The 25,594-nt window shown below is 42.6% G+C and overlaps 1 protein-coding gene across 7 annotated transcripts in view; it reads right to left on the reverse strand.

Moving 5' to 3' along the window:
• Positions 1-22,998, reverse strand: part of ATP11C (ATPase phospholipid transporting 11C) — a 206,436-nt gene extending 183,438 nt beyond the window's left edge. For 2 of the 7 annotated variants that reach the window (XM_054471513.2, XM_063660576.1), the window contains exon 1: positions 21,947-22,932. In XM_054471513.2, coding sequence (XP_054327488.1) covers positions 21,947-21,973 — 27 coding nt within the window. In that variant the 5' untranslated portion in view covers positions 21,974-22,932. Of the gene's footprint in view, positions 1-21,946 lie in introns of all 7 variants that reach the window. The other 5 variants (XM_054471515.1, XM_054471514.2, XM_063660578.1 and 2 more) reach the window with 5 other exon arrangements.
• Between the last annotated feature and the right edge of the window lie 2,596 nt (positions 22,999-25,594).

Genomic DNA, 25,594 nt, shown 5'->3' on the forward strand with positions numbered 1-25,594 from the left:
TGTGGGAAAGAACTATAAGACAGTTGCTAAAAGTTTGAAAAAGACAGCTACTAAACATATGAAAGACCTGATAATCTACTTTTTTACCTTAGGTATTGGCATATTCCACACATCTGTACTATTCTTGAGTGTGATCACTTAGGAATGAATATGATTTGAACTCATGTTAAGAGAGGGTGTCAAATTGAGAACCAGGCAGATCCACCACCTACAGTAAAAATGACCCTAAATTGAAGAAATTAGATCCCAAAGATTCTTGGTGAATTTTGACGTCTTCATCAGTATATCCATATTAAAAGGAGATGACAGAAGCCAAAATAAAAGAATTATGGGCTGCCTGTAATCCCAGCACTTTGGGAGGCCGAGGCAGGCAGATCACGAGGTCAGGAGATCAAGACCATCCTGGCTAACATGGTGAAACCCCATCCCTACTAAAAATACAAAAAATTAGCTGGGCATGGTGGCAGGTGCCTGCAATCCCAGCTACTCAAGAGGCTGAGGCCGGAGAATCGCTTGAACCCAGGAGGCAGAGGTTGCAGTGAGCCGAGATTCTGCCATTGCACTCCAGCCTGGGTGACAGAGTAAGACTCTGTCTCAAAAAAAAAAAAAAAAAAAAAAAAAGAATTATGGGCTGACAGGACAACTGGATTAAAATAAGCATCAGTTTCACTAAAAACAGCTAACTTGAAGATAAATCTTTTGACTCCAGCTCTTTAGAAGATCTAAAGTGACCTTGATGGATAGTGGAAGAAATCACAACATGGAATTCCTTGAATAAAAATTTATTGACTTTAAATAATTTTGCCTAACGTTACATATACATGATAAAAAAAAAAAACCTCTTTAAAAAATAAAAAAGAACACTGCATATTCTGAAAACACAGTCACATATCTGAAATCTACTTCAGGTCACAGTGTCAAAGAGTAAGAGACCAGAACGTTTGTTAAGGAACATCTAATTCCATACCTGCATTCTAAAGACCTGAAAAGTGAGGCTCAAAAAATAATTTGCAAAATGTTAAAAGTTTTAGAAAAAAGAAACAGGAGACTAGCTTCCCAACATTGGCATAGGGAAGGATTGCTTAAACAAGATACATAAAGCACTAACCATAAAGAAAAAGACAGAAAAATTTAACTACATTAAAATTAAGAACTTGTTTATCAAAAGGTACCAAAAAAAAAATAGTAAAAGGAGAAGGCAAAGTATCTTAGAGAAGATATCTGCAACATAGATAACCACAAAGCTTTAGTGTTTTGAATATGAAAAGGACTCTTAAAGTTAGTATGAGAAAGATAAACAACCCAATAGAAAATAGTAAAAGGAAATAAACAAATATATAAGGAGAGAAACATAAATTGCCCATAAACGTATGCAAAAATGTTTAACTTCATTAGTAATCAGAGAAATGCAAATTAATATCATCGTGAAATAAAATTTCACACACAATAGATTGGCAAAAAGAAAGAACTCAAACAATAGCAAGTGTTGAGAAAATATGAATCAATGGAAACTCATATATTGCTAGTGAGAATGCCCATTGGTACAACTACTCTGGGTAACAATTTTACCTCCTTTTGTAAAGATGCACATTCCAAGACCTATGATTACGTATGTGAGACTTCCTATATATACAGTTTTGTGTTTCTATGTATATGCAAATCCTACACACACACACACCCCCCACAAAAGAAATACCCTTTAATAAATACACACACACCAAAAGATACATATTGTTCTTAGCAGCACTGATCATACCAGGAAAATAAAAAATCCTGTGAACAACCCAAAGGCCCATCAACAGGAGAATGGATAAATTCTAGTAAATTCCCAAGGTGAAATATTATTCAGCAGTGACAATGAATGAATTATGCCTACATAAAACCTTAAAAAGAATCTTAGCAGGCCAGGCACGGTGGATCACGCCTGTAATAATCTCAGCACTCTGGGAGGCCAAGGGAGGGCGGATCCCTTGAGGCGAGGAGTTCAGGACCAGCCTGGCCATGGCAAGACCCCATCTCCACTAAAATACAAAAATCAGCCAAGCATGGTGGCACATGCCTGTAGTCTCAGCTAGTTGGGAGGCTGAGGCAGGCGAATCGCTTGAACCCAGGAGGCAGAGGTTGCAGTAAGCCAAGATCGCACCACTGCACTCCAGCGTGAGAGACAGAGTAAGACTCTGTCTCAAAAGAAAACAAACAAAAAAAAAAACTTAGCAATATAATATTGAGTAAAAAACGATACACAAACCATTTTTACAAAGCTCAAAATGAGAAAGCTAAATATCTAAGTTTGTATACATACATGTTAAAACTATAAAATAGAATGATTATTACAAAAATAAGGCTAATGGTGGGAAGGCAAGGAGAGGAGATAGGGAAGTAGTACATAGGTAGAACTGTATTGCTAATATTATAATTCTCAACTTGGGTAGTGGGTATGCAGGGGTTTATTTTATTATTATGCACATATTTTATATCTATTCTATTTGCACAGAATATTACATTTTTAAATGACAGTTTCTTTTAAAAGGAAGTGATTTTTCCAAGGCTACGCTGCTCATTAGCAGAGGCACCATAACAAAGAAGTTCCCACCCCCATACCTCAAAAAACTTCCACAACGTGAGGTACATGTTAGGAAATAAACAGATACTTGTTAATGCACATTGAATTTCATGACTACTTAAAATCATCAATTTCAAACATGGATTCTATAAATCCATTAATAAGTCTTCTGATTTGATTACATACGATTTTTATTTTGATTGCACTGCCTTCATTAGTATCTTTAATAAGTAATATGTCTGAATTTTTACAGGAATATTTTAATTGCACTGCCTGAAATTTCAAAACAGGGATATATGTTCTCCTGATACTTTTCATCGAGGTCTGGGGTCTAACCTAACAAATGATTATGACTTTTAAAATAGACTTTATTTACAGATTGAATTTTCTGAAACTGCTCCCTTGCTAGGGCTCTCAGCCTTAGGTTGAATCACTGGCTGTAATAAACATGGCACCCAATTCAGCTCGACCAAATTACTACTTGTTCTCAAGTATATACACATGAATTGCCTACTTATTGCCTCCTACTGTCTTCTAGCAGCTGCCACTCAGCCTGTCCAAGGACTGCCACTCTATCCAACATTCTGCAACTAATTAATTCTATTCATAAGTAGAGATGAGTAAGAGTGCTTTTGAAAAATAACGGCAGGTGACCACTGACAAAGGCAGTGTTGATTCCCAGGAAGCTTGCCCATAATATTCCAGCATCAACAAAAATCCTCTCCTCTATTAGTGCTGTTAGCTAAAAGATTAATTTAATTAGATTTGGGTTTAATTAATTCTAGAGCATAGTTACTAACCAAGGCATGGGTCTACATTCGATCCTCAATCATTCAGATCAGTGTAAAACGAAACAGTATACCCACTATTAAAAACCCATAAACAGTGTCAGGCCCCTGAGCCCAAGCTAAGCCATCATATCCCCCTGTGACCTGTAGGTATACATCCAGATGGCCTGAAGTAACTGAAGAATCACACAAGAAGTGAAATTTAAACGGCCTGTTCCTGCCTTAACTGATGACATTACCTTGTGAAATTCCTTCTCCTGGCTCATCCTGGCTCAAAAGCTCCCCCACTGAGCACCTTGTGTCCCCCACCCCTACCGGCCAGAGAACAACACCCTTTGACTGTAATTTTCCTTTACCTACCCAAATCCTATAAAACAGTCCCACCCCTATCTCCCTTCGCTGACTCTCTTTTCGGACTCAGCCTGCCTGCACCCAGGTGAAATGAACAGCCTTGTTGCTCACACGAAGTCTGTTTGGGGGTCTCTTCACACGGACGCGAGTGAAACAGTACTTCCTAAAATTTGTCATTGTTCCCATCCAAAGTATATAAAATTCAGTTCAAACTCATTACTATTAAAGGGGAAACTGAAATTTGGGGTAGAATACCGTCAAATGTGCAATCAAGAGATGGAGACTCAAAGAGTAAAACAGATAAAAACCCAACAGAAAATAGTCAAAAGATTTGCTCACTCCTAGACTCTAAGCCTAAACACATAGTACAGAATTATAAAGCTGGGAAAGAACTTAGATATAAATCATCCCAGGAGCCCATGCAGTTCACAGATGAGGAAACTGAAGACAAGGGCAATAGAACTGAGCCTGGAATTCCATATTTCTGAATTCTCAATTCACTGAATAATCTTGGAAAAGCCACTTACCCTCTCTCAGTCCATTTTCCCAGCTATAATGAAGATGTCGGACTACTAAATGGCCTCTAAGGTTCTTTAATAGTTCTAGGATTCACTGAGCCTTACAGACCACCTAGCAGCCCAAGCCCTTTATTTTACAGATGGGGAGTCTAGCAAACTACAATTATTTATAGTAGAGTCTGCCATTCCTGGCCCATAGACACTTTAGATTTGTTCATTCATCTTCACATGATCCTAGGACATAAATGTGACAGTTAATTTTATGTGTCAACTTGACTAGGCCACAGCATGCTCAGGTATTTGGCCAAGCATTATTCTAGATGTGTCTGCCAAGGTGTTTCTGGATGAGATTAACATTTGAATCAGAAGACTGAGTAAAGCAGATTGCCCTCCATAATGTGGGTGGGCCTCATCAAATCAGTGTTAAGGCCTGAGTAGAACAAAAAGGCTGCCCTTCCCCTTCCCTCGACTAAGGAATAACTCCTCCTGCATTTTCCTGCCTTCAGAATTGAATAGTGGCTCTTCCTGAGTCTTGAACCTACCAGTCTTCAGACTGGAACTTACGCCATCAGTTCTTCTGGGTCTCCAACTTGCGGACTGCAGATCTTGGGTCTTGTCAAGCTACATAAACCCATGAGCCAATTCCTTATGATAAATCACTTCTTGTATATATCCTATTGGTTCTGTTTCTCTGGAGAATCCTAATAACCAAATGTGTATAATAAACTACTGCTTATACAGCACTTAAAACAGTTCCTGGAACTTACCACTCTAGGTTTTGCTGTTATTATGATTAAAAGGCAAAGAAAAACAACTTACAACTATAGCAATTCCATAAACCTGCAACATATCAATGAAATCATGGATCAGCAATTCAAGGCTCTGACTTAATTATTTCTGCACACAGATATCCTAAGAAAACACAAATGCCTACACCTAAAGTAAAATTTTAAAAAAGATTTTTAAAAATTTCAAATCTTGACCCACATAAAATAATGAGATTAGCTCCATCTTTGTGCAATAAGGACTTAAATGAGACACTACTATCATTGCTGAATATCTGGTACCCCTTAAAGTTGCAATAAACTCACAAAAATAGTAACATTAAAAGTACTTGCACCTCGATAAAGCTCTTTAAAAACAAATTTTGAAACAAGAATTTGAAAAACACATAGACAAAAAGTTATCAAAAGGACTTAAAAATTACACCAGGCATAGTGGCTCACATCTATAATCTCAGCACTTTGGGAGGCCGAGGCAGGAGGATCAAATGATGCCAGGAGTTTCAGACTAGCCTGGTCAACACAGTGAAACCCTGACTCTACTAAAAATGCAAAATTTAGCCAGGCATGGAGGTGCACGTTTGTAATCCTAGCTACTCGGGAGGCTGAGGCACGAGAATAATTTGAACCCGGGAGGCAGAGGTTACAGTGAGCCACTCCACTCCAGCCTGGGTGACAGAGCAAGACTCTATCTCAAAAAAAAAAAGAAAAGAAAATATTTGATTAATAAACACTTCATTTGGTATTTATACTGGAGTATTTTTTAATTGATATATAACAATTGTACATATTTTAGGAGTACATTAAGTACTTTGAAAATATAATAGCAAATTGCTGAAGAAAATCAACGTTGTAAATGTGTATGAAACCATAGTGAAGCTTATAGAGTTAATTCATTAACTACATCACAGAATATTAAATAACTAAAATCATAATTTAAAAGGGCATGATGTATGTATTATAAAACACAACATGTGGCCAGCACGGTGGCTCACGCCTGTGATCTCAGCATTTTGGGAGGCTGAGGCGGACAGATTACCTGAGGTCAGGAGTTCGAGACCAGCCTGGCCAACATGGTGAAACCCTGTCTCTACTAAAAATACAAAAATTAGCTGTGCGTGGTGGCACACATCTGTAATCCCAGCTACTCGGGAGGCTGAGGCAAGAGCATCGCTTGAACCCAGGAAGCAGAGGTTGCAGTGAGCCAAGATCACACCACTGCATTCCAGCCTGGGTGACAGAGCAAGACTCTGTCTTAAAAAAAAAAAAAAAAGACTGGACATCACTTAGTCTTTGATCTCTCAGTCAAGCACTACAAGTCTATAATTATAAATGGGAAGTAAGATTAGAAATGCAAATAGAAATCGTATTTCATTTATTCAGCAAACATTTAATGAGTACATATCATGTCAGGCAGTGAGGCATTAGGGATATAGCAATGAGCAAAAATAGTCACAGGTCTTACCTTCATGGAGCATACTATATAGAGGAAATCTAGACACTAAGTAAGTTACCAAATACAGTATGCAAATGTAAAGTCAACTACAAAAAGAATATGAAGGACGGGTTCATAGTAACATGAGAACCTGGCATTGTCTGAGGGAAGGATCAGGAACAGCTTCCTTAGGGAAATGATGATTAAGCTGAGCTCTGAGAAATGAGTAAGAGTTGAGACAACTGACTACAGGAGAGAAGTGTACCAGGAATATACAGTATATACAACGGTCCTGTGGCAGATGGAACACAAAAAATGAGGAAGGTTTTTTGCAGAAATTAAAAAATATATATATCCACCATAAAATCCATATGGAATCTTAAGGCACCCCAAATAGCCAAAACAATCTTGAAAAGTTGGGGGTCTCGCAACTCCTGATTTCAAAACATATTACAAAACAATATGTAATCAAAGTAATCAAAACCACGTGGCACTGGCGTAAAGACAGACACACAGGCAAACAGAATAAAAATAAATATCCCAGAAGTAAACTCTCATGTACATGGTCAAATGATCTTTAACAAGGGTGCCAAAACCACTCAGTGGGGGAAAAGAGTCTTTTCTTTTTTTCTCACCCTGTCCTACGATGCTGGGAGAGTCTTCAAATAAATGGTGCCAGGAAAACTGGACATCAACATGCAAAAGAATGAAGTTGGACCCTTATCTTATACTACATACAAAAATTAACTCTAAGTCGATTGAAGATCTACATGTAAGACTTATAAACTATCAACTAAACTTAAAAATATGCAACTCCTAGAAGAAAACAGAGGGGAAAAGACTCATGACATTTGGATTTGACAATGATTTCATGGACATGACATTAAAAGCACAGGCAACGAAAGCATAAACAGACAAATGAGACTACATCAAACTTTAATACTTCTGTTCATCAAAGTAAGTAATCATCACAATGAAAAGGCAACCTATGGAATGTGGGAAAATATTTGCAAATCATATATTTCATAAGGAAATATTATCCAGAATATGTAAATAACTCCTACAACTGAGCAACAACAAAAAAGGAAATAACCCCCCTGCAACCAAAATGGGTAAAGGACTTAAGTAGACATTTCTCAAAAGATGACATACAAATGGCCAAAAAACATAGGAAATGATGCTCACATCACTAATCATCCAAGAAATGCAAATCAAAATCACAATAAGATGTAACCTCACACCCATTAAGACAGCTACTATAGGTCAGGCGTGGTGGCTCCCACTTGTAATCCCAGCACGTGCGAGGCCAAGGCAGGAGGATCACATAAGGTCAGGAGTTCGAGACCAGCCTGGCCAACATGGTGAAACCCAGTCTCTACGAAAAAGACAAAAATTAGCTGGGCATGGTGGTACACGCCTGTAATTCCAGCTACTCGGGAGGCTGAGGCAGGAGAATCACCTGAACCTGGGAAACAGAGATTGCAGTGAGCAGAGATCGCACCACTGCACTTCAGCCTGCGCAGCAGAGCAAGGCTCTGTCTCAAAAAAAAAAAAAAAAAAGACAGTTACTACAAAAAATATAGCAATTGTTGGTGAGTATATGCAGAAACTAGAACCCTTAATGGGAATGTAAAATGATGTAGCCACTGTTGAAAACAGTACAGAAGTTCCTCAAAAAATTAAACACAGAATTACCACATGCACAGCAGTCTCATTTCTGGGTATATATCCAAAGAATTGAAAGCACAATCTCGAAGAGAGATATTTGCACACTGATGTTCACAGCATCATTATTCACGATAGCCAAGAGGTGGAAGCAATCTAAATGACTATCTACAGATGAATGGATAAACAAAATATATATATATACACAATGAAATATAATCCAGTCTTTAAAAGGAAGAAAATCAGGCCAGGCATGTGGCTCACGCCTGTAATCCCAGCACTTTGGGAGGCCGAGGCGGGTGGATCACCTGAAGTCAGAAGTTCCAGACCAGCCTGGCCAACATGGCGAAACCCCGTCTCTACTAAAAATACAAAAATTAGCTGGGCATGGTGGTGGGTAACTATAATCCCAGCTACTCGGAAGGCTGAGGCAGGAGAACTGCTTGAACCCGGGGCAGGGGCAGGGGCGGGGACAGAGGTTGCAGTGAGCCAAGACCACTCCACTTCACTCCAGCCTGGGTGACAGACCGAAACCCCATTTCAAAAAAAAAAAAGGGAAGAAAATCCTCTCACATGCTACAACATGGAGAATCCTGGAAGACATTATGCTAAGTGAAATAAGCCAGTCACAAAAAGACAAATACTGCCTGAAGTGCGGGAGCTGTTGTTTAATGGGTATGGAGTTTCAGTTTTGCAAGATGAAAAAGTTCTAGAGATATATTGCATACAATGTGAATACAATTTGCACTACTCTATGCTTTAAAAAAAGATGGTAAGTTTTATGTGTTTTCTTTACAATTAAAAATACTAGTTATTGGCCGGGTGCTGTGGCTCACACCTGTAATTCCAGCACTTTGAGAGGCTGAGGAGGGTGCATCACCTGAGGTTGGGAGTTCAAGACCAGCCTGGCCAACATGGCGAAACCTTGTCTCTACTAAAAATATTTTTAAAATTAGCCGGGCATGGTGGCGTGTGCCTGTAATTCCAGCTGCTCAGGAGGCTGAGGCACAAGAATAGCTTGAACCCGGGAGGCAGACATGGCAGTGAGCCGAGATCGCACCACTGCACTCCAGCCGGGGCGACAGAGCAAGACTCTGTCTCAAAAAAAACACACACACGGCTGGGCGTAGTGGCTCTCGCCTATAATCCCAGGAAAACCCCATCTCTACTAAAAATACAAAAATTAGCTGCATGGTGGTGGGCACCTGTAATCCCAGCTACTCGGGAGGCTGAGAGAGGAGAATGGCTTGAACCCGGGAGGCGGAGGTTGCAGTGAGCAGAGATCGCAGCACTGCACTCAAACTCAAACACACACACACACACACACACACACAAAGTACTTATTTAAGTGAGGAAGAACTGAAGAAAGCAGTTTGGTAGTTCCTGAAAAGTTTAAACATACAATTACCATATGACCCAGCAATTCCACTAATATATACTCAAGTAAAAACATATTCATTTTAAAAAGCAAAAAAATGTGCCAGGCACACTGGCTCACACCTGTAATTCCAGCACTTTGGGAGGCCAAGGTGGGCAGATCACCTAAGGCCAAGAGTTCGAGACAAGCCTGGCCAATATGGTGAAATGCCATATCTACTAAAAATACAAAACTAGCCGGGTGTGGTGGTGCACGCCTGTTGTCCCAGCTACTCAGGAGGCTGAGGCAGGAGAATTGCTTGAACCTGGGAGGCGGAGGCTGCAATGTGCCATGATGGCGCCACTGCACTCCAGCCTGGGCGACAGAGTGAGACTCTGTCTCAATAAAAAAATTAAAAATAAAGGACAAAAATGTTCAAAGAAACATTTTTTACAAGAGTCAAAAAGTGCAAACAACCCAAATGTCCATCAGCTGATGAACAGATAAATAAAATGTGCTCTCTCCATAAAACGGAGTATTCTCTGCCTTCAGAAGGAATGAGTCCCGGTGTGGTGGCTCACGCCTATAATCCCAGCACTTTGGGAGGCCGAGCTGGGCGGATGACCTGAGGTCAGTTCAAGACCAGCCTAGCCAACATAGCAAAACCCTGTCTCTACTAAAAACACAAAAATTAGTCGAGTGTGGTGGTGCGTGCCTGTAGTCCAAGCTACCTTGGAGGCTGAGGCATGAGAATCGCTTGAATCCAGGAGGCATAGGTTGCAGTGAGCTGAGATCATACCACTGCGCTCCAGCCTGGGTGACAGACTCCACCTCAAAAAAAAAAAAAAAAAAAAAGAATGAAGTACTGATACTGATACATGCTACAACATGAACAAATCTTGAAAATATTACTATGCTAAACCAAAGAATTCAGTCACAAAGGAACATATTGTATGATTCCACTGGCAATCCAGAGGTAAGAAAGTAGATGGGTGGTTGCCAAGGGCTGAAGGGTAGAGGACTGGGACTAAGAGCTAATGGATGGGGTTTCTTTTTGAGGTAGTGGAAATGTGCTGGAATTAGATAGCTGTGATAGTTACACAGCATAGGAAATTTAAATCCACTTAAGTGTATACTTTAAAGTGGTGAATTTTATGTTATGTGAATTATCTCAGTTTTTTAAAGTGAATGAAAAAAAGTGAAAGAGAGAGAGCAATACCAGCAAAGTATTTAACCAGAAATCAGTGGAAAGTCAACGAAGTGCTCCTGGCGTGCATCTGTAAAAGATCCCCCTGGAGCTGTGTGGAAGACAGATAGGAGAGGGCAAAAGTGGATAATAAAATAATCAATTGCAAAGGTCCAGGTAAATGACAGCAGTAGCTTGAACTTGAATGGTGGTAGGTGTGGGCATGAAGAAAGGTGGATGGATGTGACAGCATTTTCAGAAATAGAACCTACTGGATTCTCTGACAAATGTGATGAAGGGAAAGGTTAGTATTAAGTATGACTGCTAGGTTTTTAGCTTGAGCTACTAGGTGGGGGATGGTGCCATTTACTGAACAGGAGAAAACTGGAGGAGGAACAAATATGAAAGTGGAGAGATGCTAATGACTTAGACAAGGGTGGCAGTCATGATGATAAAGAAAAGTGGCACTGACTGAGCACGGTGTCGTGATGAACTGGTTATGAGGGTGATATGTGTCCCCACCCAAATCTCATCTTGAATTATAATCCCCATAATACCCACCTGTCAAGGGAGAGACCAGGTGGAGGCAACTGAATCATGTGGGTGGTTTTCCCCATGTTCTCGTGATAGTGAGTGAGTCTCACGAGATCTGACGGTTTCATAAGGGGCTCTTCCCCCTTCACTCGGCACTTCTCCTTCCTGCCACCTTGTGAAGAAGGTGTCTTGCTTCCTAATTGCCTTCTGCCATGATTGGAAGTTTCCTGAGGCCTCCCCAGCCATGTGGAACTGTGAGTCCATTAAACCTCTTTCCTTTATAAATTACTCAATCTCAGGCAGTTCTTTAAAGCAGTATGAAAATAGACTAATACAGAGGGAATGAGATGCAATTCATGTTTTGGTAAGTCCGAATGATGTAGTCAGATCTGAAAGTCTATCAAAAGCTTTCTTATCTAATAGCAGTGAACTATAAATGTGTTGGTAAGGAATGTGCTCCTGAAAAAAGGCCTGATCTCCAGCTTTTTAAATAAATGACCACTAGTACTCAAGAAAATGAACTGCCATCCTGTCTCCCATGTGTAGTAAAAGTTACCAGAAATGTGTACCCATAATTTAAGCAGGGTAACTAAGTAAGCAGTCCCATAATAATATATGAAGTAGTGTCATGATATATTACCCCAAATATATATTTCATCCTGGTCTCTGCCTTACTGTCCCTGCACCAAATCAGGCCGGGCATGGCAGCTCACGCCAGTAATCCCAGCACTTTGGGAGGCTGAGTCAGGTGGATCATTTGCGGTCAGGAGTTCAAGACCAGCCTGGCCAACATGGTGAAACCCTGTTTCTCCTAAAAATACAAAAATTAGCCAGGTGTGGTGGCACACGCCTGTAGTCTCAGCTACTCAGGAGGCTGAGGCAGGAGAATCACTTGAACCTGGGAGGCAGAGGTTGCAGTGAGCCGAGATTGTGCCACTGCCCTCCAGCCTGGGCAACAGAGCAAGACTGTCTCTCTCTCTCTCTCTCTCCTTCTCTCTCTCTCTCTCTCTATATATGTATTTTTTTTAAATGACATAAATTTACTGGAGTCATAGGTTTCAGAAAAGAGAATCTATGTATGGGAAGATTCCTATAGCTATTGTTGTGGAGACCTAAAGACACCTGTTTTTAGCATCTCCTTTTTTAAAATCAAAATTACTACAGCAAACGTAAGGCATTGAAGATCAAGGTTTTGGTCTTTCTGCTGTGTCATGGAGAGGATGTTTGTGTTCCCCTAAAATTCTTATGTGGAAATCCTAACTTCCAAGGTGACAGTACTAGGAGGTGAGGCATCTGACAGGTGATCAGGCCATGAAGGTAGAGCCCTCATAAATGGGATTAGTGCCCTAGAGAGCTCATTTCACTCTTTTTCTGCCATGTGAAGATACAATAAGTCATCAGTCTGCAACGTGAAGCCCCCTCACCAGTACCCAACCATGCTGGCATCCTGATCTTGGACTTCCAAGTTCCAGGATTGTGAGAAATAAATTTCTGTTGTGTTTTCTTTTGTTTTTTTGAGGCAGAGTCTCGCTCTGTTACCCAGGCTGGAGTGCAGTGGTGCCATCTCTGCTCACTGCAACCTCCACCTCCCTGGCTCAAGCAGTTCTCCGGCCTCAGCCTCCCGAGTAGCTGGGATTACAGGCGCTCTCCATCACACCTGGCTAATTTTTGTTTTTAGTAGAGACGGGGTTTCACCACGTTGGCCAGCCTGGTTTTGAACTCCTGACCTCAAATGATCCACCTGCCTCAGCCTCCCAAAGTGCTGGGATTACAGGCGTGAGCCACTGAGCCCCACCTGTTATACTTTTTTTATAACAGCTCAAACTCATTTGGGGTTGGCATGTATGTTCTCTAAATTGACTGGTTTCCATGCTTTAAGTGCAAACAATGACCCTGCACCATTGCTCGGGTAATTGCCTCCTCCTGTAATGAGACTGCCCAACCCTAAAATCTCAGAACCTTCAGCCCTTTGGGTCCCCAAAGGCCCAGTTGACAGGCTACTTCCTCCATAAAGCTCTCCCCAAGAAATGAAGCCAGAGAGCCAGTGCCTCCTTCTGAATGCCTACTGCACTTACTGTGTATTGTCCTTCAAAAGGATGGCTCTGGTGACCTACTGGCCTTGTGTGGAGGATGGTCCTGTGTGCTGGTCTTCTCTCTCTTCTACCAAACTGCAGGCTACTGGTGAGCAGGGCTGTACCTTACACACCTCTACAGCACCAAATAGGGGATGAGTGTTCCAAGAAAGCTGTGATTCACATGAATGTTTTCAGAAAAGAAGCCAGAGTAAATTGTGCACTATACTATAGATCCCTTAACCCATATTACTGCAAAATACATTAATTGTGAAGCTTAAAGAACGTCCCCACTGCTTACACAACAGGTGTAGCTTACATAATCTGCTCTACCCAGCTGTTACTTACTTGTGGCAATTCCCTCCTGGCTTCTACTCCCTGTCAATATGTGGGATTACTGCACCATCCAGTATGATTTCCTTATTCCTTGCTCCAATCATAAAAAATTTGTTTTCCTTTATAACAGTAAAAATGGTTGAAACTCCAAATAACCAGAGATATCCCTAGGGTTTTCCATGACTATAAAACTCAAAAGACAATCCAGGATATAAACCAATATTTGTAAATACTGCCATAAAATTCATTGCTCAGAATTTTTTTTTCGTGTTTTTTTGTTTTTTTTTTTTCCTATATAGTCTTCTTTGACAAAATACTGCAGTATTCCCACTGTTTGGAAATTGTGTTATCCAAAAGGTATAGAATGGGATGAAGTGATGATGCAAATGAGTGTTAGGACTATGAGCAAATGAATAGGAGTAGTAACAAAAGTCCAAAAGTCAGGAAAAATGAAAATCCACGAACTTGGCAATGCTCCAGAGAGGAAACCAGCAAGTGTTGACGCTAAACTGGCAGAAACATCAATACTTCCTGGCTCCCCCACTGGGTGCATCAATTTACCACCGGCAGGCTGCTCTTCTGCTTCAAGTGACAAATAGTAAGTGCTTTCAATGACAGTATGAAAAGGAATGACCCATAATCTAGAAGCATGGCTATGGGCAGCAATGAAAAGATGTGATTGCTGGGAGTCTGTCTCGCTGTACTGCTGATTAGCTTAATGATCTTGGACAAGTCATTTCCTTTCACTGAAAAAATACCAGTGTTTCACAATATTTGCGTGATGGAAAGAGTTAACATAGCAGACCTGACACTGCTATTCTTAGTAAGGCCTGTTTGCAAGGTTGGTCCTTGGCTGGTGTCTGGGGACTCGGATTTTGGGAGGGTTTCCATCACCCTGGTAAGAGTGGCTCACTCTGCTTAAGCTGTATAAACAATAGGGTTTACACTGAATACCTGCTTTCCTCCTTGGGGTCTGGAATTTTGCTGTGTACCAGGTGGAGGGTGCCTGTGTGACCAGCTCCCAATAAAAACCCTGGGTACTGAATCTCTAATAAGCTTCCCTAGTAGACATTTCACACAAGTTGTCAAAACTCGTTTGCTAGAGGAATTAAGCATGACCTGTGTGATTTCAGTGAAAGAGGACTGGAAGCTTGCACATGGTTTCCTCCAGACTTGGCCCCAATGAGCCTTTTCCCGTTACTGACTTTGCTCTGTATCCTTTTGCTATAATAAATCACATCCCCAAGCGTGTCTATGTACTGAGTTCTGCCAGTGAATCAACAAACCTAGGCCGGTTTTGAGGACCTCTGTCACAATTGGTATAGTGTTGAATAGTCTACCAAACGTTTTTTTCAACAGTCTTGTGAAATAGGTATTATTATTCCCATTCTATCGATGAAGAAACTGAAGTTCAAAAAGGTGAACAGAGTGTGCCCAGAAAATAAATATTTCCGTGTTTACTATATTATATATGGCTGTTCTCAAATTTCAGTGAACCTAAGAACCACCTGGAATGCTTGTTAAAAACACAGTTTCTTGGGGTCTATCACCCAAGACTTGGATTCAGTAAGTTCAAGGCCCAGGAATCTGTATTTATAGTAAGCATACAGGATTATTATTATTATTTGAGATGGAGTTTTGCTCTTGTTACCCAGGCTGGAGTGCAATGGCACAATCTCGGCTCAGTGCAACCTCTGCCTCCCAGGTTCAAGTGATTCTCCCGCCTCAGCCTCTCAAGTAGCTGGGATTACAGGCCTGTGCTACCACTCCTGGCTAATTTTGTAGCCCAGTCTGAAATGCATAAGCTTCTTGGTGGCTGCTTCCTAAACTGATCATTTTTCATCTGTTATTACTGACTCAGACTGTGTTACCAATTCAGCTCAAAACAATTAAACAAGTATTAATTGAACATCTACTGTTTACCTGATGCTGTGCTAACTGCAAGATCATTTTCAAGAACACTTCTGATTTTTCCAAGAATACCTTGGTAAAGAGAAAGGGACTAGGAAAACATTGCCACATTAATACTTTATGACAACATATAATAGAGACGCCTAAAAAAACAAATGATGATATCTGCTTGAACAGCAATATCAATATCACCAATCTTCCCATATTCCATTAAATACATATGGCACAAGAAATCAATGATTTCTACTTCACAAATACAGGTTAACCTTCTAAATCTGGAAATCCACGGTCCATTATCATTTATAAATCACATCTTCTATTATCAAGAAGTCAGCCGAACCAGTAATCCATCCATACACTGCAATAATTGAGGGGCTGTCTGCCAATGTGCGGGCATAGGGCATCCTGTGCCCATATCTGCAGTGCTGAGCACTCATTCATCATTAAGCTGCAGCAGTGTTAACATATGCTGCAGTTGTGCCAATATGTTTTGTTTTACGATCACCGCTAATCTACCCTTAATACCAGGCCAAGAAGGTAAATGTTAAGTGAAAGGAAATAAACTCGAGAGCCAGCACCTAATTCACTTGTGGAAGCCCAGAACCTCCCTCCACCTAACCAGAAAAACTCCCCCAGTCTCGAGGGTTCCAGATGTAAAAGGTTCATCTGTATAAAGCACTACAGATGTACAGGAACTTCCACCACCTTGAAGAAAAAAATAGTATTTTTTTTGTATCCCATGCATTCACTCTCTTTGAGAGAACTGAACAACCATGTTAGACAAGCAGTGAGCCTTGATGATTTTTTCCATCACTCAACAAACCAGTATTTGGTTTCACTCAGTGGGCTAGTTCTTTGCACATCATGCAGACACAGCGAGGTTAGTTATGGTTCTTTCAGGGGCCACTGGCCATCCTTTACCTCCTAGAACCCACTGCTCAGCAGGTGGTAAACTGGCAGCTTTTTTGAGAAAACAAGCTCTTTTGGAAAGTTGCATCAATATAAAAATGGCCAGCTTCACCTGCCCAAATCTCAATTCAGCTAAAAGTTAATTAGGAACACTGGAAACTACCTGGTATATAGGCACTCAATATTACTCACTAAATGGCTGAATTATTAGCATAACATTTATAAGCATAAACAAAAGGAACAAACAGTAAACACTTATAGAAAGTACTCAGGACACATTCAGAGTTTTATGTTGCTTAGTCACTAAAAGGTAGATCAGGAAAAAAGAAGACAAAACCTGCTTTCACTTGTGTAAAGATTTATTTCAAGTTACAGTGGTTCATTTCTAAATAAGTTTCCCACCTTGCACAGGGTCAGCCTAGCATCTATTTGCAAAAGAGCAGTTTGCCATACATAGGTCAGATGAAAGGAGACAAATGCAAGAAACTCCTTTTTAACTGACATCCAAACAACCAGAAAATAACTGATATTGTACAATCTATTTTTGGTAGAAAGAAAAATGACAAGTATGTAATAGTAACTTATTCATAAAGATCAAATTTCATGGTATGTCACAAATGTATTCGATGCAATGCAGTTACCATGCCCTCTATATCTACAGTTGTGTATGTAATGATAATTACAGCTCAGGAAGACAGGAACCTTGTCTGTCTTGCTCATCTACGCCCCCAGGATTGACTACAGTGCCCAGCACATAGTAGGTGCTCAGTGAATGTTTGCTGAATGAAATAATTGCTCTGCAAAACCATACAATGCCTTAATCATCTAAGAAAGAGGCCGGGCATGCTGGCTCTTGCCTGTAATTCCGGCACTTTGGGAGGCCGAGGTGGGGAAATCGCCTGAGGTCAAGAGCTCGAGACTAGCCTGGCCAACATGGTGACACCCCGTTTCTACTAAAAAATACAAAAAAATTAGCCAGGCATGGTGGCAGGCACCTGTAATCCCAGCTACTAGGGGGACTGAGGCAGGAGAATCGCTTGAACCCGTGAGGCGGAGGTTGCAGTGAGCCGAGATCGTGCCATTGCACTCCAGCCTGGATGACAAGAGTAAGACTCTGTCTCAAAAAAAATAAATAAATAAATAAAAATAAAAATAAATAAAAGAAGGGGATATTTTGTGGCTGGGCTCATGCAGTGGCAGATCCTGGGACTTCTCAGCCTCTATAATTGCATGATCCAATTCCCATAATAAATCTCAAAAAAAAGGAAAAAAAAAAAGATTATACTATGGTCAGTATAACTTTCGGCATTAGATGTATTTATTCTATTTCTGAGAATACTAGTAATGTATACGGCATACCCCAATTAACAAAAACTCATTCTTCGCTCATTCTGCATAAGAGCGGGTTTACAATAATCACTATCTGTAAGTAAAGGTTATTATTTATGGGATACATACAAAAGTTGTTCTTTCAAAAAATATTTTACTGAACACCTACTAGGGACCAGGCACTGTGCTAGGAGCTAAGAACACACTGTGAACTATCCCTGTGTAGGACAGCCTTTCTCAATTAGGGTTCCTTGACTCCAGCTGCGCAGGAAAATGTTAATTTATTACTAACAATGCATGGCCTAGGGCATCAGTGCCAATTCTCTCCATGTTGAGAAAGACTAGGGAGCCATACAAGTTAAAAGGCAATTATAACACAATATGATTTAAAAAAAAAAAAAGTTGCTTTTAAGTATGGTCAAGTTCAACTGCTAAACTTAGACCTCTATTAACAGCCATGTGGGAGCCAAGATACACAGACCATTTGCAATAGTTGTGCAAATGTAAAAATACTGCAATACATACATACAGATATATTTCTAAACACAGTAAAATAAAATCAATATTTTCCCGCTCGTCAATGTCAGGCCAGGGTTATTAGTAAAGTGAAACAGAAAAAAAAAAAAATGTTTAATTACTCTGATAATTTAAAGGGGAAACTAAAAACCTTCTCGCTTCTGGGGGAAAAAAAAAAGCAATTACCTGAACTATTTTCTTAATTGCCTCCATATATTGCTTCATTAGACTAGCCTTCCCTTGGACTCAAAGTAATAAATTAGCTACCTATTTCATTAATTCTTATTTTGTATTTTTTAGTCTTATTTTAAATTGCCATTCTTCCTTATGCAGTCTAATTTCTTCCTAGTCCTGGGCATTTTCTCTGTGATATTATGATTATATGCTACATGCTTTATGAAACCAAAGCAGTTTAAGGGCTTCTAGAATCAGAGATTTAAATGTACTCCAGTATTTCACACTCACAATTAAGCTTTCATGTATCAAAGGCCTAGAAATGCATACCAGTTAACTATCACTCTCTGACAAGCTAAACTGACAGCATCCTCTTGACCAAGCCCCCAACCTACTTTATCAAGAAATCTCTTATTTTGAATCTTTAGTATAAAAGAATTTAATAAGCCAAAAAGAGGGGGGAATTGTTTTTAGACTTTCAATAAATCTTTAAACCCAAGAGAACATGTTACTATAGTCACTAGGAATTGAATTAAGAATAAAACAAGACAGGATAACATAAAAGTCCATGACCCTTAAATCTCAACTAGTTCAGACTTCTGATTAAATATGCCTTTGAAGAAAATAAATTGTACAGACAGAGCTATTATTACTTATTTACTGTATTTATGGAGATGTTGACTTGAGAACAGGTGGTGCTTTTATTGTACTCAGAGACATCCAACTCTTAAATCCTTTAGGACACCGTCTACATGCCTCAACCCTAAAATGCTATACACCAAATCCACCAATTTCTTTCCACCTCAAAACTGTCATAAGGAAAGTCATAATTCATCAGAAAGAAAGGAACACAGTTATTAATGGCAAAGAAGTCAAGACCATGTATTTAAAAAATACAATGAATCACTATTTTCTTTTAGCTTGAAATTGGAGAACTCGAAAAATAAATGGCATTTCAAAAATGATTCAGCAAACACAACTGAGCTATAGAAGATGACGCTTGTAAGACTCCTAAAGGATTCTTCCACTTCAGGTTTAAAATATAAAGGAAGCACTTCTCTAATATGTAGTCTAGTTTTCAATAACCAACAACTACAATCAACACCACTGTAATTTATTTCACAATCAAAACCAATTTCAGACACGTACGGCACACTAAAAAAACACAACTCACTTTGAAAAGAATTCATAGCTCTATTTCTAAAATATTAAAACAATCATAAGACAACTCACAACCTTGACTACATCTATACTGCTGTGAAAGTCTCAAAGTTCCACCCAAATCTTTAATTCTAGTCTTCTAGTAATTCAAATGGAAGTACCCCTCAAAGAATTTGTCAGGCAAAAGATGAGAACAGCGCATGGTTTACTGATCTAAGAGATGGAAAAATTGCCCCCCTCCCCCAACTTTTGAAGCCGTTTTTTAGCAATGATTATTTGATAGTAATTTTCACATTCAGTCCAACGGTATGCAGATTAATTCCTTGCCCTGGGCCTAGGGCTCAGACACAACTCCTAAGAACCTTCCAGCTTACTGCACTGGTACAAATTCCCGATACTTACCACAGTCACGGCTGCGCAGGAAAATGTGAACAGCTGAACATTCCAGCTGCAACAATAAGGTCAAAGCTCATTTCAGTATAGCAAAAGTGATTCTCTGCTGAGATCTTGGTCGGGGATGCAAAGTACTAGCCTCAAACCTGCAGGCTGGCACCTCAACAACTGCTGCAAATTCTACTGCATGCCCTGGCTTCCTGGGCCACCACTGCTTAATTACTAGACTCTGATACGATGCAGATCACTTTTCGCAAAAGGGAAGCAAATGGGCTTTTAGACCAATACTTGAGTTGTTCGGTTTCAAATGTTCAAATCCTTGAAAAAAAAAAAAAAGGATTTAAACAACTTAAGTTTAATGATTTTATTATGATTCAGAGCCCAGTTGTTTTCCACCATGAGTGCCATGTGAAAAGATTATCCTTTTCCTAAATACAATTAGCTTTCATTGCCACCTTTTCCTTTTTGTCACCCCCACACAACACTCCAAGATCACAAGAATCTATGTGAAACAGCTATTAAGAACAATACCCGTTTGCATTCTCAGGCTAAATGTGAGAAACCAATTTTAGTCACTTGCTTCAGCAATCAGTACAAGCCATCACCTACGGATTTCAAGATGATTGATATGTACAACCTCTACTGCTCTATGCCACAGGTAATAATCTGTTCTAATTTCATACTGCATGTTTCTAGGTGGGGTCAACATTTAGAAAACCATTAACATAGCACTATTCTAAAAAGGGATGTACAAGTATTACTTTCAGCCAGTGTACATTTGTGAAAGTTTCAAATGAAGGAAAAATGAGAGCAAATATATCCGATGTATGAAAAATGTTAGCAACGCTTTGATTAGGAATAATTGCATGAATAAAACCAAATCGATATGTTCTCAAAAGATGTATTTTAAGGCAGGTAGAGGAAAGCACTCAGCTTTCAACCCTTTTTCCTAACTACAGAAAAATCAAAATTTGCAGATGAACCCTTTCTTTCACATCATTGGCAGAAATAAAATCCTATTCCCGCCACCTCCTCTTGCAATTAAGGAAGTTGCTACAAATAGCAGCACAGAACGTAAATGGTCCTGTTTTGCTCCATTCTTAATGTACCCTCTAGGAGTAAACAGGTTACTCAAAAAAGTCAGTGGCCAGAAAGCGATTTTCCCTATGGCTAACTCCCATGAAAATGAAATTCCCTTTTCTGGGGATTTTGAAGGGGGTAAACGTGGACGGAGGAGTCCAGTCACAGCCCGCCTTCTCCCATGGGTTCAAGGTCTGGAGTGCTCAGTCCTCCGCGAGGCTTCAGACCAGCGATCGGCAGCACGGGCAGTGGCGGCGCAGCCTCCTCGCGGCTGCACATCCACCCGGCCCACCCTGACAATCACGCTCGCCTTTCAAACACCCTAAAGGTGAGCTTTGTAGGCTGGGTCTCCAAAGTTTGCCCGCCCTCCGGTCAGCAGCCGCCCGCTGGCTGAGCCCTAGGCAAGGCTGAGTCTTGCCCTAGCCTCCGGCTCCCTCAGCCCCCAGCTCTTCTTTTGGGCCACGGTGACAGGTCTAGGTTTACCTCCATGTGCTCGTGGCAGAGGAAACAAAAGAAAGCAACCTCCCTGAGAATAAAACGCCATCTTCGACTAATTGGCAAACTGAGGGGTCCCCGGGTCGGTCCCCCCACGAGTCCCCCCCACCACCCAGCCCGAAGGCGGCCCCCAGTTTCAGGCAGAGTTTGTAACAGCTCCAGGAAGCCCTGGTCGAATTGTCCTGGGGGCGAGGGTGGGATACCCCGAGAGCCCTACCTGCCTCCCCTCCCCGGCCGCCTGGGCACCGTGTCTCGGTGAAAAGGAAGAAGAGGGGTGGTGGTGTCTCCCAGAGATATAACTGCCCCCTCAGAAAATTGTTGTGAGGGACCCGGCGAAGGGGCTGGCGAGCAAGCAAACCGGCACGCGCGGAGCCGCAGCGAGTGTACTTACAAAACGATTCAAGCTCCGGCGGAACATCGCGTCGAAGGCTGCCGGGCGCTGAGCTGGGCTCTACCGGGCTGTCTGGGAAGGCGCCGTCCACAAAACACACTGCGGCGTGGGCCGGCGGCGCCAAGCGGAGCAGCGAGGCGGGCGGCCGGGCCACCCGCTCGCCGCCTGCCCCCCTCGGCTCTCCACGCTCCCCCGCCCCCCAGCCGCCGCCCCGCCTCACTCCCGGCCCGCCCCCGGCCTGCCTGACCCGGGGGCGGCGGCCCCGCGGATCGCCCTTATCTGGCCCCGGCACCGCGGGCCGGCAGCTCCCGCAGCACCCACTGAGAAGGCGAGCCCGCCGCGCGGGGAAAGGATGGCGGAGGAGCGCGAGGCTCCTCCTGTGGGGACGGGGCGCCCCCGTCTCTCCGCCAGCGCCGGGCTCGGCACCCCGCGGGATGCACTCTTCCCCGACGCGGCACCACCGCCCGCTCCCCGCTGGACTCCGCGGCCGCCCCCCTCGGGGCACGGGGAACCTTCCCGAGGCACCCCGCGCCTCACCTCGCCTCAGCCCGACACTACTCCCCTGTCTCTGTCGGGAACCACAGCCTCCCTCGCCCCGGCCCTAACTCGTCCGCCGTGCCGCGCGCGCCGCGCCGCGCCGTTTCGCTCGCAGCCCCTCCTCGGTCCGCGGCTGTCGCGCCGCCCCGCGCTCTCGTCCCGCACTCGGGCTAGGGAGCCTGGGTACAGCCAACCGGCCCGCCCTGAGCCAGCCGACGGCCAGGCTCCCCCTTCCGGGCGTGGTGGAGCCGGGCTCTGAGGCTGGGCACCGTGGGGACCCCAGCGCGGGAGGGGCGGGGCGGGGTGCGAGGGGGGACTAGTTCTGAAAGCCCACCCTCCTCATCTGCACGGACGAGGGTTCCCCCTCGACCCTCGCTCCGCTGTACTCCCACCTACGCGGCTTTCCCTTCTCTCGGTCTTTCTCTCGTCCTGCCTGCCCACCTAAGCCTTCTTACTTCCACTTTCTCTGAGGTTGTAAAGTCAGGCTTTGTGTCGTTGCTGCTGCGCAGCGGGGCGGGATTTCCCTGACCCCCACCCCGCCCCACCCCAGGCCCCTCCCGCTCTCCCCCTCCCCCGCCTTGCTCCCGGGGCAGCCTGGGAGTTGTAGTCCAACCGTCCCCCTACTCCGCCTGGTACCGCGGGCTGGGAGCTCCCCCACACGCTAGTCCCGGGTTTGCCCAGAGGGTTGAAGAAGGAAGCCCGGGCTGAACAGCGGGTTCTCCACGCTGGCCGGCTGGGTGTGGAGGCCGGGCGCACTCGGTAGCTTCCTAGCGGTGGGACATGTGAGAAGAATAAATTCGGCAAAGCTCCGAATCCTGGGAGCTTTCCTTGGAACGCAAAATGTGCGCATCAGGAAACCCTCTACACCCTTGGCCCCCAGCTTAGAGCTGGAATTTGCGAAAAATTACAAAAGAAAAGCGAGTCCAGAATTGCCACGAGGCTGGGCATCCCTCCCAACTACCACAACCCCACCCCTTTTCACCGCCCCTTAAGGCGGGGCCCAAGGCTGTTGGAGAAGAACTTGCAGATTGTTCTATAAAAGTCAAAAAGAAGTAAAGGGAGTTCAGAGAATCTTACACTAGTCTTCCGCCTCGCCACATTCTGCCAGTCTAGAGCTGGGGACAGGGCCCAGCCACACCACAGGCCTTCCCAAAGGTCGCGAGAGGCCTTTACTACTAGTCATAGGCGCTTCTCCTTTACCCTCCGGAGTTTGGATTCATTTCAACAAACCTTTGCTGGGAATTTTCTTTGTACCAGGCACTGTGCCAGGGCTGGACACAGCGATTTCTTAAAAGAACTCCCCAACAGTGTGGTCGCAATCTGGTTGGGGGATACAAACAAGCGAAAATGCCACGTTAGAATTTAATAATAGCTAGAGTTCAAAGTGCTAGAGAAATAGGGGAGAGCGAGATTGCATCTGAAAAGGGGGTTTGGGAAGTTTTCCTAAAAGCTCTGGAGATTAAACTAGCCCTTGAAACGTGGGAAGGCTTTAGAGGGACCTGACTGAGCCCAAGGGGACAAAGTCCAGGGTAGAGGGAGAGGTCAGTGAACAAGTGCAGGACAAACTAAGAAAGAGATCACGCCGTAGTGGCAGACGCCCAGGACGTGTAGGTAAGGGCGGCTCGAACGAAAGCTAAAATCTAAAATTCTTCAAAAACATGTTACGAAGTTTGAACTTCATTCTGTGATCAACGAGAAGCCCATCTCCCAATAAAATGCAAATGCAGGAGACCTAAGGTTTGTTCCCAAACTGTCCTAACTGCCAAGAAATAAAACCAACCGTTTTCTCTTATGATTCCTTCTCTGCTCACAGTTGAGGCTGTATCCAATGATTTTTAAGATTTATGTTAAATTTATATTTATATTAATCAGATATTATGATATTTTATTGATAAAAGGGATCTAAAGTTTTGCTCTCTAGTGCTTTAAAGATTTATTTTCAAATAGAGTTATTTTCTAGCTTTCTAGTTTTATTTATTTATTTTTTTTTGAGACAGTCTCACTCTGTCACCCAGGCTGGAGTGCAGTGGCGTGATCTTGGCTCACTGCGGCCTCTGCCTCCTGGATTCAGGTGATTCTCGTGCCTCAGCCTCCCAAGTAGCTGGGATTACAGATGCCTGCCACCACACCCGGCTAATTTTTGTATTTTTAGTAGAGACGGGGTTTCACCATCTTACCCAGGCTGGTCTCGATCTCCTGACCTCAGGTGATCCACCCGCCTCGGCCTCCCAAAGTGCTGGGATTACAGGCGTGAGCCACCATGCCCGGCCTCTAGCTTTACTTTTATTGAACACAGCAAATACTGTAATTTCTTCACTAGTTTATTTGTTGAACGACTGCTATGTGGCAGACATTATTCTAGATACTGGAATTGGGAGGTGGAGGAGGTTATTGTCTTTAGTTCTAGGTATAAGTCTAGAATTCTTACCAAAATGCATCCTTATCAATAAAATAATAAACTAATTTAGACATTTGGGGGTACAAGTGCTTGCTAGTGAATAGTAAGTAATATCGTTCCAAATTCAATTCTGTTAAACAAATGGAAAAAATGTACTTTGCTTATAGATTCAAACAGATCAACTTTAAAAAATATTAGAGACCTGAAATTTTTTTTTGTTTGCATTATGCTCTCATACTTACCCATTGTCATGTTACTGCAGCCTAATCACAGGAATTTTAAGATTCCTCAATATATAGCAGTATTGGGCCAGGCGCGGTGGCTCACACCTGTAATCCCAGCACTTTGGGAGGCCGAGGTGAGTGGATCACCTGAGGTCAGGAGTTCGAGACCAGCCTGGCCAACATGGTGAAACCCTGTATCTACTGAAAATACAAAAATTAGCCAGGCATGGTGGTGGGCGCCTGTAGTCCCAGCTACTCAGGAGGCTTAGACAGGAGAATTGAATCGCTTGAACCTGGGAGGTGGAGGTTGCAGTGAGCCGAGATCGCACAACTGCACTCCAGCCTGGGTGACAAGAGCAAAACTCCATCCCCACCCCCCAAAAAGGATATAGCAGTATTGTTGATTTTTATTTGTTATAATTCTGCTATTTATTCTCTCAATTTATTTCAATACACCACCTATACTCATGGGTCCGGTCTAATTTGCTC

The sequence above is a fragment of the Pongo pygmaeus genome, chromosome X, assembly GCF_028885625.2.
Source record: "Pongo pygmaeus isolate AG05252 chromosome X, NHGRI_mPonPyg2-v2.0_pri, whole genome shotgun sequence".
NCBI classification, from domain to species: Eukaryota; Metazoa; Chordata; class Mammalia; order Primates; family Hominidae; genus Pongo; species Pongo pygmaeus.